The sequence below is a fragment of the Mytilus edulis genome, chromosome 13, assembly GCF_963676685.1.
Source record: "Mytilus edulis chromosome 13, xbMytEdul2.2, whole genome shotgun sequence".
Taxonomy (NCBI): Eukaryota; Metazoa; Mollusca; class Bivalvia; order Mytilida; family Mytilidae; genus Mytilus; species Mytilus edulis.
This window is the reverse complement of record NC_092356.1, coordinates 22575303-22589209: the sequence shown is the minus strand read 5'-3', so window position 1 is coordinate 22589209 and position 13907 is coordinate 22575303. Positions and strand designations below refer to the sequence as shown.

The following is a 13907-nucleotide window of genomic DNA, read 5'->3' as shown; positions in this document are numbered from 1 at the left end:
AAAAACAGATATGTCTATCAATAAGACCAAAAGAAAAAAAAGACAAATTGGAAAATAACATTCTTATATACACTAAACAGAAACTAGCGATATCCAGAGCTATGCATGAACCGAGCAAATGAACACATCACATAAACTAAAGATAGAGCTTCACGAATCCAGCAAAAGAAAACTTCACAGAAACTAAAGAAAAAGATACTCAAACCCAACAAAAGAACACTACACATAAACTAAACATGGAGCTTCACGCACCCACCAAGAAAACCAATATTTAATGAGAGGGATGTGCTTATAAACAACAACTTATCAAATAGAGTAATGTGGAAGACCGAAAGAGTGCGGTCAACATCACGAATTTGGTTGACCACGTTTGTTTTAATTTTCTTTTCATTTAGTTTCATATAACAAATGTATGAAATAATACTATAAATGAAAGAAGGCAGATCATACGCAAGATAAAAAACTAGATAACTTATAGATACGGTTGGCCTAAAGTATTTTTAACCAAGGACAGCAAACAGATCACGTGATTATGTTATAAATATCTTCTACATTATTTGTTCAATTTAAATGACCTAGTTGTAATTTCTAAAAAGTCTAAAACAGTACTGTACTGTTGCAACATTTCAAATTATTAGCGTCGTTGAATAGTTTACATTGGTTTGCCAAATGATTGTCTAATGAGAATATGCTAAGCATGATAAGAGATAGGATATTTTAACATGTATTAAAATATGTTTGCGCAAGATATCTGCATGTGTCTTATTTATTCGCAAATTTCTATTTAAGAATAGAAAGTTTGAGTTTATTTCACCATTGAGGTGCTGTATTTATATGTTTGAATACGATAACAACCAACCGGAAGCTTGCTTATGTAAACAAATCAATTATCTAAAAACTTGGAGCTAAAGAATGTTTTTAAAGGATTAATCACGGTAATACCATTTTCATAAATTCAGCTAATTTAATTGGATAGTACGTAAATTTTGAAAGGTTTATTAATTACCAATTGTCAGTATTATAAAATTACTTCGGGTTCTTCTTGGTTTCACTTTTGCATCATTGCTTTTAATAATTTTGAGTTTGCTTTGCAGAGTTTTTCACTTCTATTTTATGACATTGCTTTATATCTTATACTGCAATAATAGGGCATGGCAGAAACATCGTGAAAAGTTAGTATATCATTTCATAAGGGTTTGTTGGTTAAATGTATTTCCCACATATATACACACAAGAAGGGAGAGTGTGACATATTACATAGACACTTGTTTATCAATGTATCTATTATTTATGTAGACGAAACGCGCGTCTGGCGTACTTAATTATAATCCTGGTACTTTTGATAACTATTTTCCATCTAGATAGTTTTTGGTAATGTTTCATTTGATTGCGGTCTCATTGGCTGCTAGCCTTTATCATTTTTTTTTACTTGCTTTCAAAGTCGTTGTCGCAATATCGAATTTTCTTGTTGTTAGTCTTTCATTTTCTGCATAAAAGGTTGCTTTCAGACCCGTCTTGCAGCTAGCTTTGTCAAATTGTCAAGAGCAATATTTGTAGACAATAGTAACGTTCGGGGAAGACAATTTTGTAGAAAGTAAAATAACAAGAATATCGAACTCCAAGGGAAATTGAAAACGGAAAGACCTTTATAAAATGGCAAATCAAAAGCGAAAACAATTGTGATTTTCCTGACTTGGTACATAGCTAGCCTCACCTCTCACTTATATGACAGTCTCGCAGTTTAACGTATTCTGCAATTTCGTGTTGATAATCGTTGAGAATGTTGTTAATTTAGTTCAAATAAATTCAATTTTTAGACAAACAAATTAATAATGTTAAATTTTAAAGTAATTTGCTTTCAGTCACATCATTGTTTGAAATTTGTTTGGATGTTAATATATGAACAAACGGGAAAGTACTGAGAACTTGTATATTTTAAATATTCGCTTATTCAAAGCACAATAGTTTTGATGTTCTATGGACATCCAAATGTTGTATTACAGTATTCATTTTTAGATAACAAAAATCCATGGTCAGTCGCAGTAACTGAACGTGATGAAGAAGAACTAAAATCACATACTATTATTAAAGAAAACAGCCACAGATGTCTGCCATCTCCAAAGAAGTGTCAAATTATATAAAAATAGCACTTTTAGTGCTCAGAATATCTCCAAAAGCAGTTCGTGTGAAATTTGACATTGAATTCCACCCTGAATGTTTGCGAAAAACACTAGATGAAAATTTTCGTAAATTACAAGAATTGTACCAAAAGAAAAGAATACTAAGCAAAGAGCAATGGAATTTGTTGTTTCCATCAACGAGAAAGGGTAAGACGATATACATAATATTATTCATGTCTATCTATCAGTTATTATTTTAAGATTTCATATGTAAAATTTGTCATAGTCTTGATAAAAGGCAATTTCTAAAAGAACTGCAACCTTAACTGTAATTCACATTATAACACCTACATGTTTGTTCATTAAAGTTTCAACAATAACTTATCATATATCAAATTGGTGAAATGATAATGACCGTAAATGGCTTAAACTTCATAATTCTATGATTAAGCGGGAAAATTTATGCCACATATTGTTGATTATTTTAGAAATTAATTTATTTTGCTCTAGAATGTCCTTCGACGATCTTTGTATACACATATTTAACAAAAATGTATGGCACACGAAGAACATTTTGATTTTATATTTACATAATTATGAAATTTGCTTAATTTTTTTTTATTATTGTTCAGTCTCTGATATATTTATATACTACCTGTACTTCTTTTTTTATCTGAATTTATCAAATGTTGTTTTATCCATGTATCGTTTACATGGACACCCCTACCAGACGTTGTGTAAATAGTACTTTGTGAGTAAAAATATATAAACAAAGGGGTTTGTAAACTGATTGTATAGAGAACAGTGTTTTAAAGGATGGAGGACTGCCTGCATGGATTGTTGATGGTCATGACTTTATCAGGATTGGACTTATTTGTTTAAGTACTAGAAGCAACTTGTGGTACATGCAGTTACTTATTACATGGAAAATGCATGCACCTTGAAACATTTCTATCAATCAATTTGATTCGACGCGGAGTTTGTAATATATGCTTACAATAAACCTGTTTTCATCACCTTTACCAATCTATCTGTGTCTAAACCAACATTTTTACTTGTTGCAGAAAGTACATTCATATATATTTTCCAACTCGGGTAAATTAGTGACATTATGATGGGTAAACGCCGTAACATGGTAATCTCCAATGGATCCCATTTGGGGTTCATGACGTTATGTGTACTATAAATATTGACGTCATCTATTAATGTTATTGTATTTTATTGTTACTTTTAATGCAAAACTTGACAGAAAAAGTCCTGTTTGTGATAAACTCGTTATACAGATTAATACTGACCCTCTATTGACCCGTAGGCGGTCAGTAGCCAACCATATAACTTATAATATATGTTTCAAATTTGGTTTTCATTAAAATTTTTATTGACACTAATGACAAACCATTTATTTGATAAACTCTGATAACAACATATTTATTTGATTAATACTGATTGCAATACATTTATTCGAACTACAGTGATTACTAACCATTTATTTAATTGATACTGTTTACTATACATTTATACATTGTAATCAGTATTAAGGTAGCACAATACAAAGATTTTTTCACTCCCAATCAGATAACTTTAAACTGATGTAATTCATTTCATCCTTCTTTATATTTTATAAATGAGGTACCAAAAGAAAGAAGAAAGATTAATCTTTCAAATTGTGATAATTTCATTATGACATAATTATTACATAATCAATTGTTATGTAATTAGTTGCTATATTGTGATGTCCACACTTGAATGTACAACACAGCTTGACCTCCAAAACCGTGTCTCAGATTTCCAAAACATCAGTAGAACAAATTTTATACCCAATTGAATTTAGTGATCTCTTATGAATTGATGTTGCAAACTTCATTGAAGATTTATGAGAGAATGAAATACAATAGGAAAAATCTGAGACATATAGTTTTGGAGGTCAAACTGTGTTGTGCAAGAATCTATAAAATATTTTGGGATGCTATGAATAACAAAGAAGCTAAATTCATTCAGGTATGGACATCACAATATAGCAACTAATTACATAACAATTAATTATGTAATAATTATGTCATAATGAAATTCTCACAATTTGAAAGGATAATCATTTTTCTTTCTATTGGTACCTCATTTATAAAATTTAAATGAGTGGAATTACATCAGTTTAAAGATTCCTGATTGGGGATGAAAAATCTTTGTATTGTGCTACGGTACCTTAATTGAATAAATGTATAGTAAACAGTAGTATTACCAGCTGAAGGACTCCTCCGGGTGCGGGAATTAATCGCTGCATTGAAGACCTGTTGTTGACCTTCTGCTGCTGTCTGTTCTATGGTCGGGTTGTTGTCCCTTTGACACATGCCCCATTTCTATTCTCAATTTTATTTATTTGATGAACACTGATAACAATACATTTGTTACATGGACATTGCTTTCAATACATTTATTATATTAACACTGAATATAATGCATTTATCTGACTCACACTGATTATATTTTTTTATTTACTCTAATTACAATATTTCCTATTCCGAGCACTTACTGGACAGAGTAGTTCTAATATTTATATCAATTCCAGGTGATATTTCGTCTCAAAACTTTGACATAACCTTGATGATGCTACTGATAAGAAACTTAACAGAAATAACTATAAGCAGCATACTTCCACTGCCGTTCCAAATGGGTCTTGGCGATGATTTATCAAGAATAAATGTTTATAGAAATAAAATTGCTCATGTTGATGATGCGACGATAAGTGATACAGAATTCACAAAATATTGGGATGATATAACACAGGTAACAATATTGAGAACTCCACCGATAATTCCTTATAATGATAACAATTCATGTCACACGATTTTGCAAGAAATATACTGCTATTGAAGTATTTTAAAAAACTTTCCGCTCTCTTAATCACAAAATTTTCTATATGCGGTGACCTTCACAATGACATCTATCGTTAGCGACAACATAACAGCCCCAACGCAATGCGAAAAAAGTAATGAAAGTAAAAGGTGATCAAACTCGGAAATACGATATATGATTAATTGTTTATTGAGTGAAAGACTTATCAAAATAAATCATATTGTTTATCTGCTGCAATGAAAAAGTTGACTCAAATAATGAGAATGCATGAACATTTAAAAAAAACCACAACAAATAAATATTACTCTATCATCTAACTTAGTTTTAAGGTGATTCTACTATTATTGTTTATCAAGGTCACGATCGGTAAACTTAGGCACAAACAAGCAGCCAAAATTTTCAAACATCATCAATAAATGACATAGTTTTTGTCGATTAATACGTACCAGATTCTTATAATCAGAAACTTGTTTTTTATTACTTTAATAGGACAAATATTCGCAAGAATACATGTTTTACACGTCATGTAATATTTGCTTAAAATGAACATAAAGTTTTCTGTTCATGTTCCTTTACTACGTGGTGTTTCATTAGTGTCAGCCGTATACCAGGAACGGTTCACCTTCCCGAAACAACTGAGAGCTCCCAAGTTTAGGCGGGATTCGTTTTGCTCAGTATTTTTTTTGTGTAATTAGTTCTTATGTTGTACTGTTACACCACTGCCCAAGGTTAGACGGAAGGTTGGAATCCCGCTAACATGTTTAACCCGCCATATTCTGTATGTTTGTGCCTATCCCAAGTCATGAGCCAGTAATTAAGTGGCTTTCGTTTTTGATGTGTTACATATTTGTTTTTTCGTTCATGTTTTGTACATAAATTAGGCGGTTTTTTTCTGGTGTGAATTGTTCTAGATTTGTCATTTTGGGGCCTTTTATAGCTGACTGCGGTATGGGCGTTGCTCATTATTGAAGGCCGTACGATGACCTATAGTTGTTAATTTCTGTGTCATCTGGTCTTTTGTGGAGAGTTGTCTCATTGGCAATCATACCACATCTTCTTTATATTAATTGTCTTTTTGGCGACTTCCGTTTTTTTGCCGTGACATTGTCATTTTCTCCTTGACTTGTGAGTTTCGAATATTCATTGGTTTCTCCACTACCGGATTTAATTATAAAATGTAGTTAGATATGCTACATAACTCAAATATATAGTCTGTTTTAAAAATTAACTACATTTATAAAAAAAGAAGATCTGGTATGATTGCCAATGAGACAACTGCCAACAAGAGACCAAAATGACACAAAAATAAACAACTATAGGTCACCATACGGCCTTCAACAATGAGAAAAATATAAGTAATCTACTTTCAAAAGTTTTAAGGTCACCATCACAAATTGCTTGACCGATATGATGTGAATATGTCACAACTCACTCACAACATGTTTTTTTTATCTTTAGATATAGAATAGCCGTATGTTATGTACGATGGTGTCATATGTCTGTGAAGTTTAGACTTAAAATGTCAAGATAATAGCAGTTGTTATCTTATAGTTCGTTTCTGTGTGTGTTGCATTGTGACTTTCGTTTGTTTTTTGTTCACTTCCGGGTTTCTGTTGTTTTCCTCTTATAGGTGATGTGTTTCCCTCGGTGTTACGTGTAACCCTGATTTACTATCTCTCTATCGATTTATGACTTTCGAGCAGCGGTATACTACTACTGCCTTTATTGAGGCTGAAAATGGATTCGGTTGATACATGCATAACAGTAGACGCTAATCCCGAGGACACATCCGATATAGCTTCCTTTTATTTTATCGTGATTTGCATCTTCTCAATTATTGATTAATGAGATTAAAAAATTTGTGTACTTGCGTTGTTTCTAATTAATTTGAATTATTAAATTTATTTATTCCTTTAGTTTACGAATAATTGAATGCAATAACTTGATTTGAAAATTTAATAGAAATATATATATTTATATATATAAATAGTTCATGGCACTGTTAGATTGTTCAACCTTTTTTTTAAAACTTGAGTTGGATTTTTGAAATTGTCGAAAGAATAAGTGTACATCGCTTTATTAGATATATTTTTCTCTATGAGTAGGCTATTATTCGATTGGGAGGGGAAGTGTTAAGAGAAATGTGTTCAGAATTGAAGAAACAAGAATTCAACGTGGATGAAAGTGAGAACCATCTTAGACAGCTACAAGTAGAATTTAGATTGGCAGCAGTAGAAAACAAAGTTATTGAATTAACAGATAAAATGAGTTACCTTGAGGAGGAACAGGAAGACCCAATTCCAAAGAACATAAGAGGTAATTACCAGTTCTAGTTTGCCCCTCCTGCTTAAGTTGGATACATTTGTCATGCGACGGACCACTTACTACTTTGTTTTGGTCGATCAAGCAATGATTCAAACAGGGTGTTTCTCACAAGAGGTTTTTGGTCACAAAGGTACGAAACTTTGCGAAAATGAAACATAGATAATTTCATTAAGATTGACGATTGCAGCCGCCATTTATGATATGCGACTATTAGAAAATAAAAGAGTAAGAAGATACCAATAAAACTTAGATGTCCACCCTCCACCAAAAAACCCACTAGAAACACAAATTAAAATGTAAAAAGACAAGAAACAATAATTAAACATTATACTGCACCATAACCAGAAGGTGAACCGAGTCCGTTATATGTTTTCGTTAGAATTGTTTGACATTTGTCAACTAGCTTAAAAGTCAATTTGTAGGTAATGTTAAGTAATCTTTGTAATTTTTTAGTCGGTTTGCCACCTTGTTGCATTATTCCGGCATAGAGTTTTCCAGAGTTTTACTATTTACTTTCCAGCTGATTTGTAAAATAATAAATATTCCATAAATTCCTTTACATTTTAGTTCTAATAAACAAGCAGATAGAAGGATGGAAAAGAAAAGATAATTGTTTTTTCATAAAAACAAAAAGAAGTGAACATGCCTTACAACGGTGTGTTGAAAATAATTGTGTTGTTTTAACAGGGGGGCCTGGTGTTGGTAAAACATTTATCGCCCGACATATAGCTTTGGTGCTCGAGGGACAGGGCTATAGAATAATCCCAGTATCGAAACCAAAAGACATAAGGAAGTTCTATCAACTTGGAAAAAAGTCAATTTTTATTGTAGATGATATGTGTGGAACGTACACGGCAAACCAACAGGAGATGGATAACTGGCAACAATTATCACCGGTGATAAAGACAATTCTAGAAGACGAATCTTGTAAAATTATTCTTTCGTGTAGGTTGCAAATCTATTTAGATGAAAAATTTAAACTTCTGTCCCCTTTTCAGGACTGTGAATGCAATTTGATGGCAAAGAGATTACGAACAAAAGAAATAAAGCAAATGACAGCAAGATATAATATTAGTGCAAAGGTGTTAAGCACAGAATCATGTAAATTTGAATGCTTTCCTTTGCTATGTTCATTGCATCATGAAAATGAAAGAGTGGATACTATGGATTTTTTTAAAAACCCTTTTGAAATCTATAGAAAAGAATTAGATAATTTAGGTAAATACAGTTGTGAAGGAAAATGCAGATTATGTGGGCTTGCCCTATGTGTTCTCTTCAATAACAAAATTGATGAAAAGTGGTTTCATAGTAAATCTACACATGACGAGGAAAACATGCTTGAATATGCATATGGAGCTTGTGGATTAAACAAAGGCACCTCAAAGGCGTTGATAGGGGAAGCATTAAACTCCCTCGTGAGAACATATGTAATAAAAACTAATGGCATTTTTACAACCTTACATGACAAATTATTTGACTTTTTAGTTTATTACTTTAGTCAGATAATGTTTCAATGTTTAATTGAACATGGCGATAGTAATTTAATACGCGAACGCTTTAGATGGCGAGAATCAACTAAAAACGTTGGTGGAAGTATAGATTTCATTACAGAAATACCAGATTACTCATTACAGATATATTTGGACAGACTTATTAAAGACTGGTCGGAAGGGAAAGTAAGTGTTGTGTTTTATAACAATAATTTGAAAGGAACAGATTTCAGAGAAAAATTCTTACAATATCTCGAAAAACTTGATAAGACCGATCAGGTAAAATTGGCCAACACAATGGATACAATGTTTCCAAAAGAAGAAAGCTGTGCAGGTAACTATCCAATAATTGACGTTTGTTATCTAGGCTATGATGATATACTTCAGTGGCTTCTATGTAATGATGTGAATGTGAATCAAAGAAGAGAAGATGGTGTAACAGCACTCATTATGGCATCTGCGTATGGTTACTTAGATATTGTGACAATGCTGTTGAGACATAACCCAGATGTCAATCTCTATAATGTGAATAAAGTAACTGCTCTGTATATGGCATGTCAGAATAACCACTTGTTTGTTGTAGAAGAACTACTGAAATCTGATATAAACGTAGATTTGTGTGATGAAAAACATCAGTCTCCGCTGTTTATTGCATGCCGTAGTGGTTGGAACGCTATGGTAAAACAATTACTACGGAAAAGTCCGAACGTCAATCAAGATAGCAACGATGGATTAAACTCACTGCACGTTGCATGCTTTTTAGGCCATACTGCTGTTGTTACTCTCTTGTTGGCGTCAAAGAATGTTGATATTAACATCAATGCACGTGATGTGAATGGCTACACACCTCTTATCAATGCATGTTTTCGAAATTTTACAGAAATCACTTCTATATTAATAAATGCAAAAGCAGATGTTGATATCCAAACATCGAACGGCGCTACTGCATTGTGTTTGGCAGTAGGATACAATAACATTGAAACAACCGAGTTACTGTTGACAAATAATGCCTCCTGGCAGATAGGTTTTCAAAACAACCAACAATTGATTGATGCAACGTTAAAACATCCGGACATAACATTAGAGAGTGTAAAGGAAGAAATACGAAATTTTGTTGTCAAGAACGCTTCCCCGACAGTCATAGATTATGTCAATAAGCAGTCAGAAGACTACATATTTAATGCTATGGCCGGTTCGTCCCCATTGCATATCGCTTCTTTTATGGGCCACACAAACATAGTCTCCTGTCTTTTAAATTTCGGTGCCTATGTCGATTTCGCAAAAGAAGATGGAACAACCCCTTTATTTTTTGCCTGTGAATTAGGACACGACGATATTGTACTTTTATTGTTAGATAACGAGGCAGAGGTCAATATTCGAAGACAGGATACGAGATCACCATTGGATATTGCAGAATATAATGGGCATCGGTCTGTAGTGACCATGTTGAGAGAACGCCGGGTAGATTGATAGGTTTTGAGCAAAAGGATTAAATCCGGAAGGAACCAGTCAGGACCGTAGTCAATGGTTTCCTTTTAATACTTGAATGCTGTATCGTCTTCAGAACAAATTAATTGCTGATGGTAGATTTTTACCCGGATTTGTTTTTTTCTCAATCTATTTACGAATTTTGAACAGCGGTATACTATTGTTGCCTTTATTTTGTATAGATTTCATCACGCTTTTACACAGAGTGCCGATTGATGAAGAGAGTGACATTGTTTATGAGCCTATAACTTTTTTAATGATAATACTGGCTGAAGTCGTATATCTAAAAACATGAAAGAGAACAAGTAAATTAATTAGTAATTGTGGTTAATGTTCACTTGTCGTTTTATTTGTAAAAATATTGATGTTTAACGTTTGTCCTACTTACTTTTAAAGGTCACATCCTCAATTGTTATGCAGGATGAGTAATGCTTAGTGATTATATTTATATATCTTAGGGACCGCTTTAACTCCAAAATCTAGATGTCAATGTTATGTATTGGTGTGTTCACTCTTTTATTTAGACATATTTGTTACCATCAACATATATTTATATATATAATTATTTTAAATATCAGCACCACAATGTTAAGTCTATTTGATATGAGCGTCACTGATGAGTCTTATGTAGACGAAACGCGTGTCTGGCGTAGTAAATTATAATCCTGGTACTTTTGATAACTATTTACCCCATGACGGCTGACAAATTGGACCTCGTTATTTTAGTATTACAGATGTGTTTTTATATTTCAAATTCAATTTGGTAGTTTATGATTGTTGATTTAATGTATTTCAGTCATAATTACACCTTATGTAAGAATCCGGGGTTTTGATTGGTTAATAGCCAGTGTATTTTTCACCAATTTACTGTTATCAAATGAATATCGTTCATTTTTAACGCCGCCGGGGTATTTGCTAAAAGGATATGCCTTTTTTACCCTCTGTGCCGTGGTATTTGCCAAAAAATACTTTATCCGACTGGACGCTTGTAACATCACGATCATCAATGCGTTTTAGTACATTAACATTCGGTGTAATTAAACAGATTATCATGTTATTGAGGGGTATTTGCGAAAAATACCAGTCTTGAGAATGAATTTCCCTCGCCTTACGGCTCGTGAAATTTAACATTCTCTCGACTGGTATTTTTCGCAAATACCCCTCCTTAACATGATATATCTGTTCAATATAATCTAATAATCAATTATGTAATATTAATTGTATAAGGATATACAATTACCGACATGATAATGTGCGCTGCATTCCAACAAAAACACTTTTGTACTTTAAAACTTAAAATTTGCGGTTTAAAAGAGAAACAAAAATCATATTCAACTACCACTTACTTTATTTCATTAAAAAAAGTAATTTTGAGGCTAGCCCCTAGAATTAAGTTAAAGAAAGTGTTGTCATGTCTGTCAATTTTTTCTTCAACGGTCTATTTAACAGAATCACCCATTATATTTAAGAAATCTACTAGGTTTATTTTATAAATGATTTAAGGGCTACTTTTTGATTTTTTTAAGAAATATCTTTGACAAAATGTTTGATCCCGTGCAATTAGGGGTTACACAAATATTTTCTGAATGCAAAATATATCTAGATATAATCAAAAGTGGTTCTGATATTAATTTGGAGAAGTTTTTATTTTATCTGCACTTGATTTTAAAATATGATTCTTTTATGAACATTTTGAACTTGTATATGGCTTTTTTTATGATTAAATAGAAGAATTAAAATGTGTGTTTTTGTCTTAAGCGTTTATTTTTGCCTCCGTTTCTTATGTCACTTACGTCGTAACTACAATCCCCTTCCCTTTCGTGAATGTGACCTACCGAATTAGACTATTTACCGGATTTATTATCACATAAGCAACACGACGGGTGCCGAATGTGGAGCAGGATCTGCTTACCCTTCCGGAGCACTTGAGATCACCCCTAGTTTTTGGTGGGGTTCGTGTTGTTTATTCTTTAGTTTTCTATGTTGTGTCTTGTGTACTATTGTTTGTCTGTTTGTCTTTTTCATTTTTAGCCATGGCGTTGTCAGTTCATTTTAGATTAATGAGTTTGACTGTCCCTTTTGTATCTTTCGTCCCTCTTTTAATTATATTTAAAATTCAATTTGAATAAAGGCAACAGTGGTGTCCCGCTGTTCAATATTCATAAATCGATTACGCAAAAACAAATACCGGTCATAAATTAACCAAAACCGAGGGAAACACATCAACAAAAAATGGAAAACAACGGAGCAACAGAAACACTGAGCTTCAACACAAAACAACATACATAGAAACAGACTATTTGATAATAACTGCCATATTCCAGACATGGTACAGGACATTATAGGAATAAATGGTTGGTTGAACTTGGATTAATAGCTAGTCAATCCTTCCGTTCACCAGTTAAATGATAAGGTTTTACATATCTACTATTTACACCATTCTGAATTTAAAAACAAACTGAAGTTCTACTAAAAAACAAACAACAAGGAATTAAAAATACTTCTGTTGCCTGTATTTATACCGAAATACTATGTTCAAAGTTATAATAAAAGTCTTAAATTGATAAGGTTATGGAATACGTTTATTAAAGGGTTCGAATATTTGTTTTTCATCAAAGAATCGGTATTCCAATGAGAAAAATATGTGACCCTCTTCTTACCGATGTGTTCCTTTATTCATATGAGTCTGACTACACAGGAACTTCTTAGGGAAAAAGAAAAGAAGTTAGCAATATCCTTTAACTTAACTTTTCGCTATGTAGATGATGTTCTCTCACTTAATAAAACAAAATTTGGTGACTATGTTGAACGCATCTATCCCATTGAACTTGAGATAAAGGATGCAACAGATACAGATATCTTGACTTAAAAATATAAATTGACAATGAAAGTCTGTGAAAAAAACTAACCGTAACAACAAAAGAGATGATTTCAGCATCCCAACATACCATTTCTATGTAGCAACACTCCTGCAGCACCCTCATACAGAAAATATATCCCACAGTTGAAACAATATTCCAGGGCTTGTATTTCCTATCATGATTTACTTGATGTTGTGGTTTCTGTACTATTAATTGTCTGTTTGCCATTTTCTATATTAGCCGTATGGCGTTGTCAGTTTATTTCTGACATATGAGTTTGAATGTCCCTCTGGTAACTTTCAACTGTCTTATCCAGGATTGATTTTTAATATAAAGGCTCGGTAAATAAAATCCCGTTAATTTGAATGTGGTATCCAGTTTTGTAAACAGTTTGTCTATGGTCGGGGTGTTGTCAATTTGACACATTTCCCATTTCCATTCTCAATATTTTAGTTTGTCTACACGAACAGCCACACTTTAGGCTAAATCTTTGATCTATGAACACAACTTAAGTAAAGTTTTTTATGTAATTTGTGGTCACAAAATCCTTGACATAATAATATACCAGTTAAACATGTATGACGTTCATTGAAATCATAAACGTCACTACAAACAAGAATATATTAACAGCATAAGATGAGATCAAAAGGATCACCACACTTCTTCGACCATTTTGTGTAGAGGTTCTGCTCAGGTAAATCTGAAAAATCTAGGAAAGGATAATTTAATTTTAGACACTACAAAATGTTGATACCTGCTGATATATTTTCATA

At 32.5% G+C, this 13907-nt stretch overlaps 1 protein-coding gene across 1 annotated transcript; it reads left to right on the top strand.

Annotated features, from left to right (window-relative positions):
* Positions 1–855: 855 nt before the first annotated feature.
* Positions 856–11976, top strand: LOC139499948 (uncharacterized). The gene is made up of 5 exons (XM_071288611.1): positions 856–935; positions 2017–2327; positions 4684–4901; positions 7076–7286; positions 7863–11976. The coding sequence occupies exons 2-5, from the start codon at positions 2105–2107 to the stop codon at positions 10253–10255; spliced, it is 3045 nt and encodes a 1014-aa protein (XP_071144712.1). The 5' UTR covers positions 856–935; positions 2017–2104; the 3' UTR covers positions 10256–11976.
* Positions 11977–13907: the final 1931 nt, after the last annotated feature.

What these genes read in the sequence shown, in the direction of transcription:
- LOC139499948 (XM_071288611.1), top strand. Translation starts at nt 2,105, where the DNA reads ATGTCTGCCATCTCCAAAGAAGTGTCAAATTATATAAAAATAGCACTT. An exon ending in GTTTCCATCAACGAGAAAGG is followed by an intron (nt 2,328 to 4,683) that starts GTAAGACGATAT and finishes TATCAATTCCAG; the next exon opens with GTGATATTTCGTCTCAAAAC. An exon ending in AATTCCAAAGAACATAAGAG is followed by an intron (nt 7,287 to 7,862) that starts GTAATTACCAGT and finishes TTTACATTTTAG; the next exon opens with TTCTAATAAACAAGCAGATA.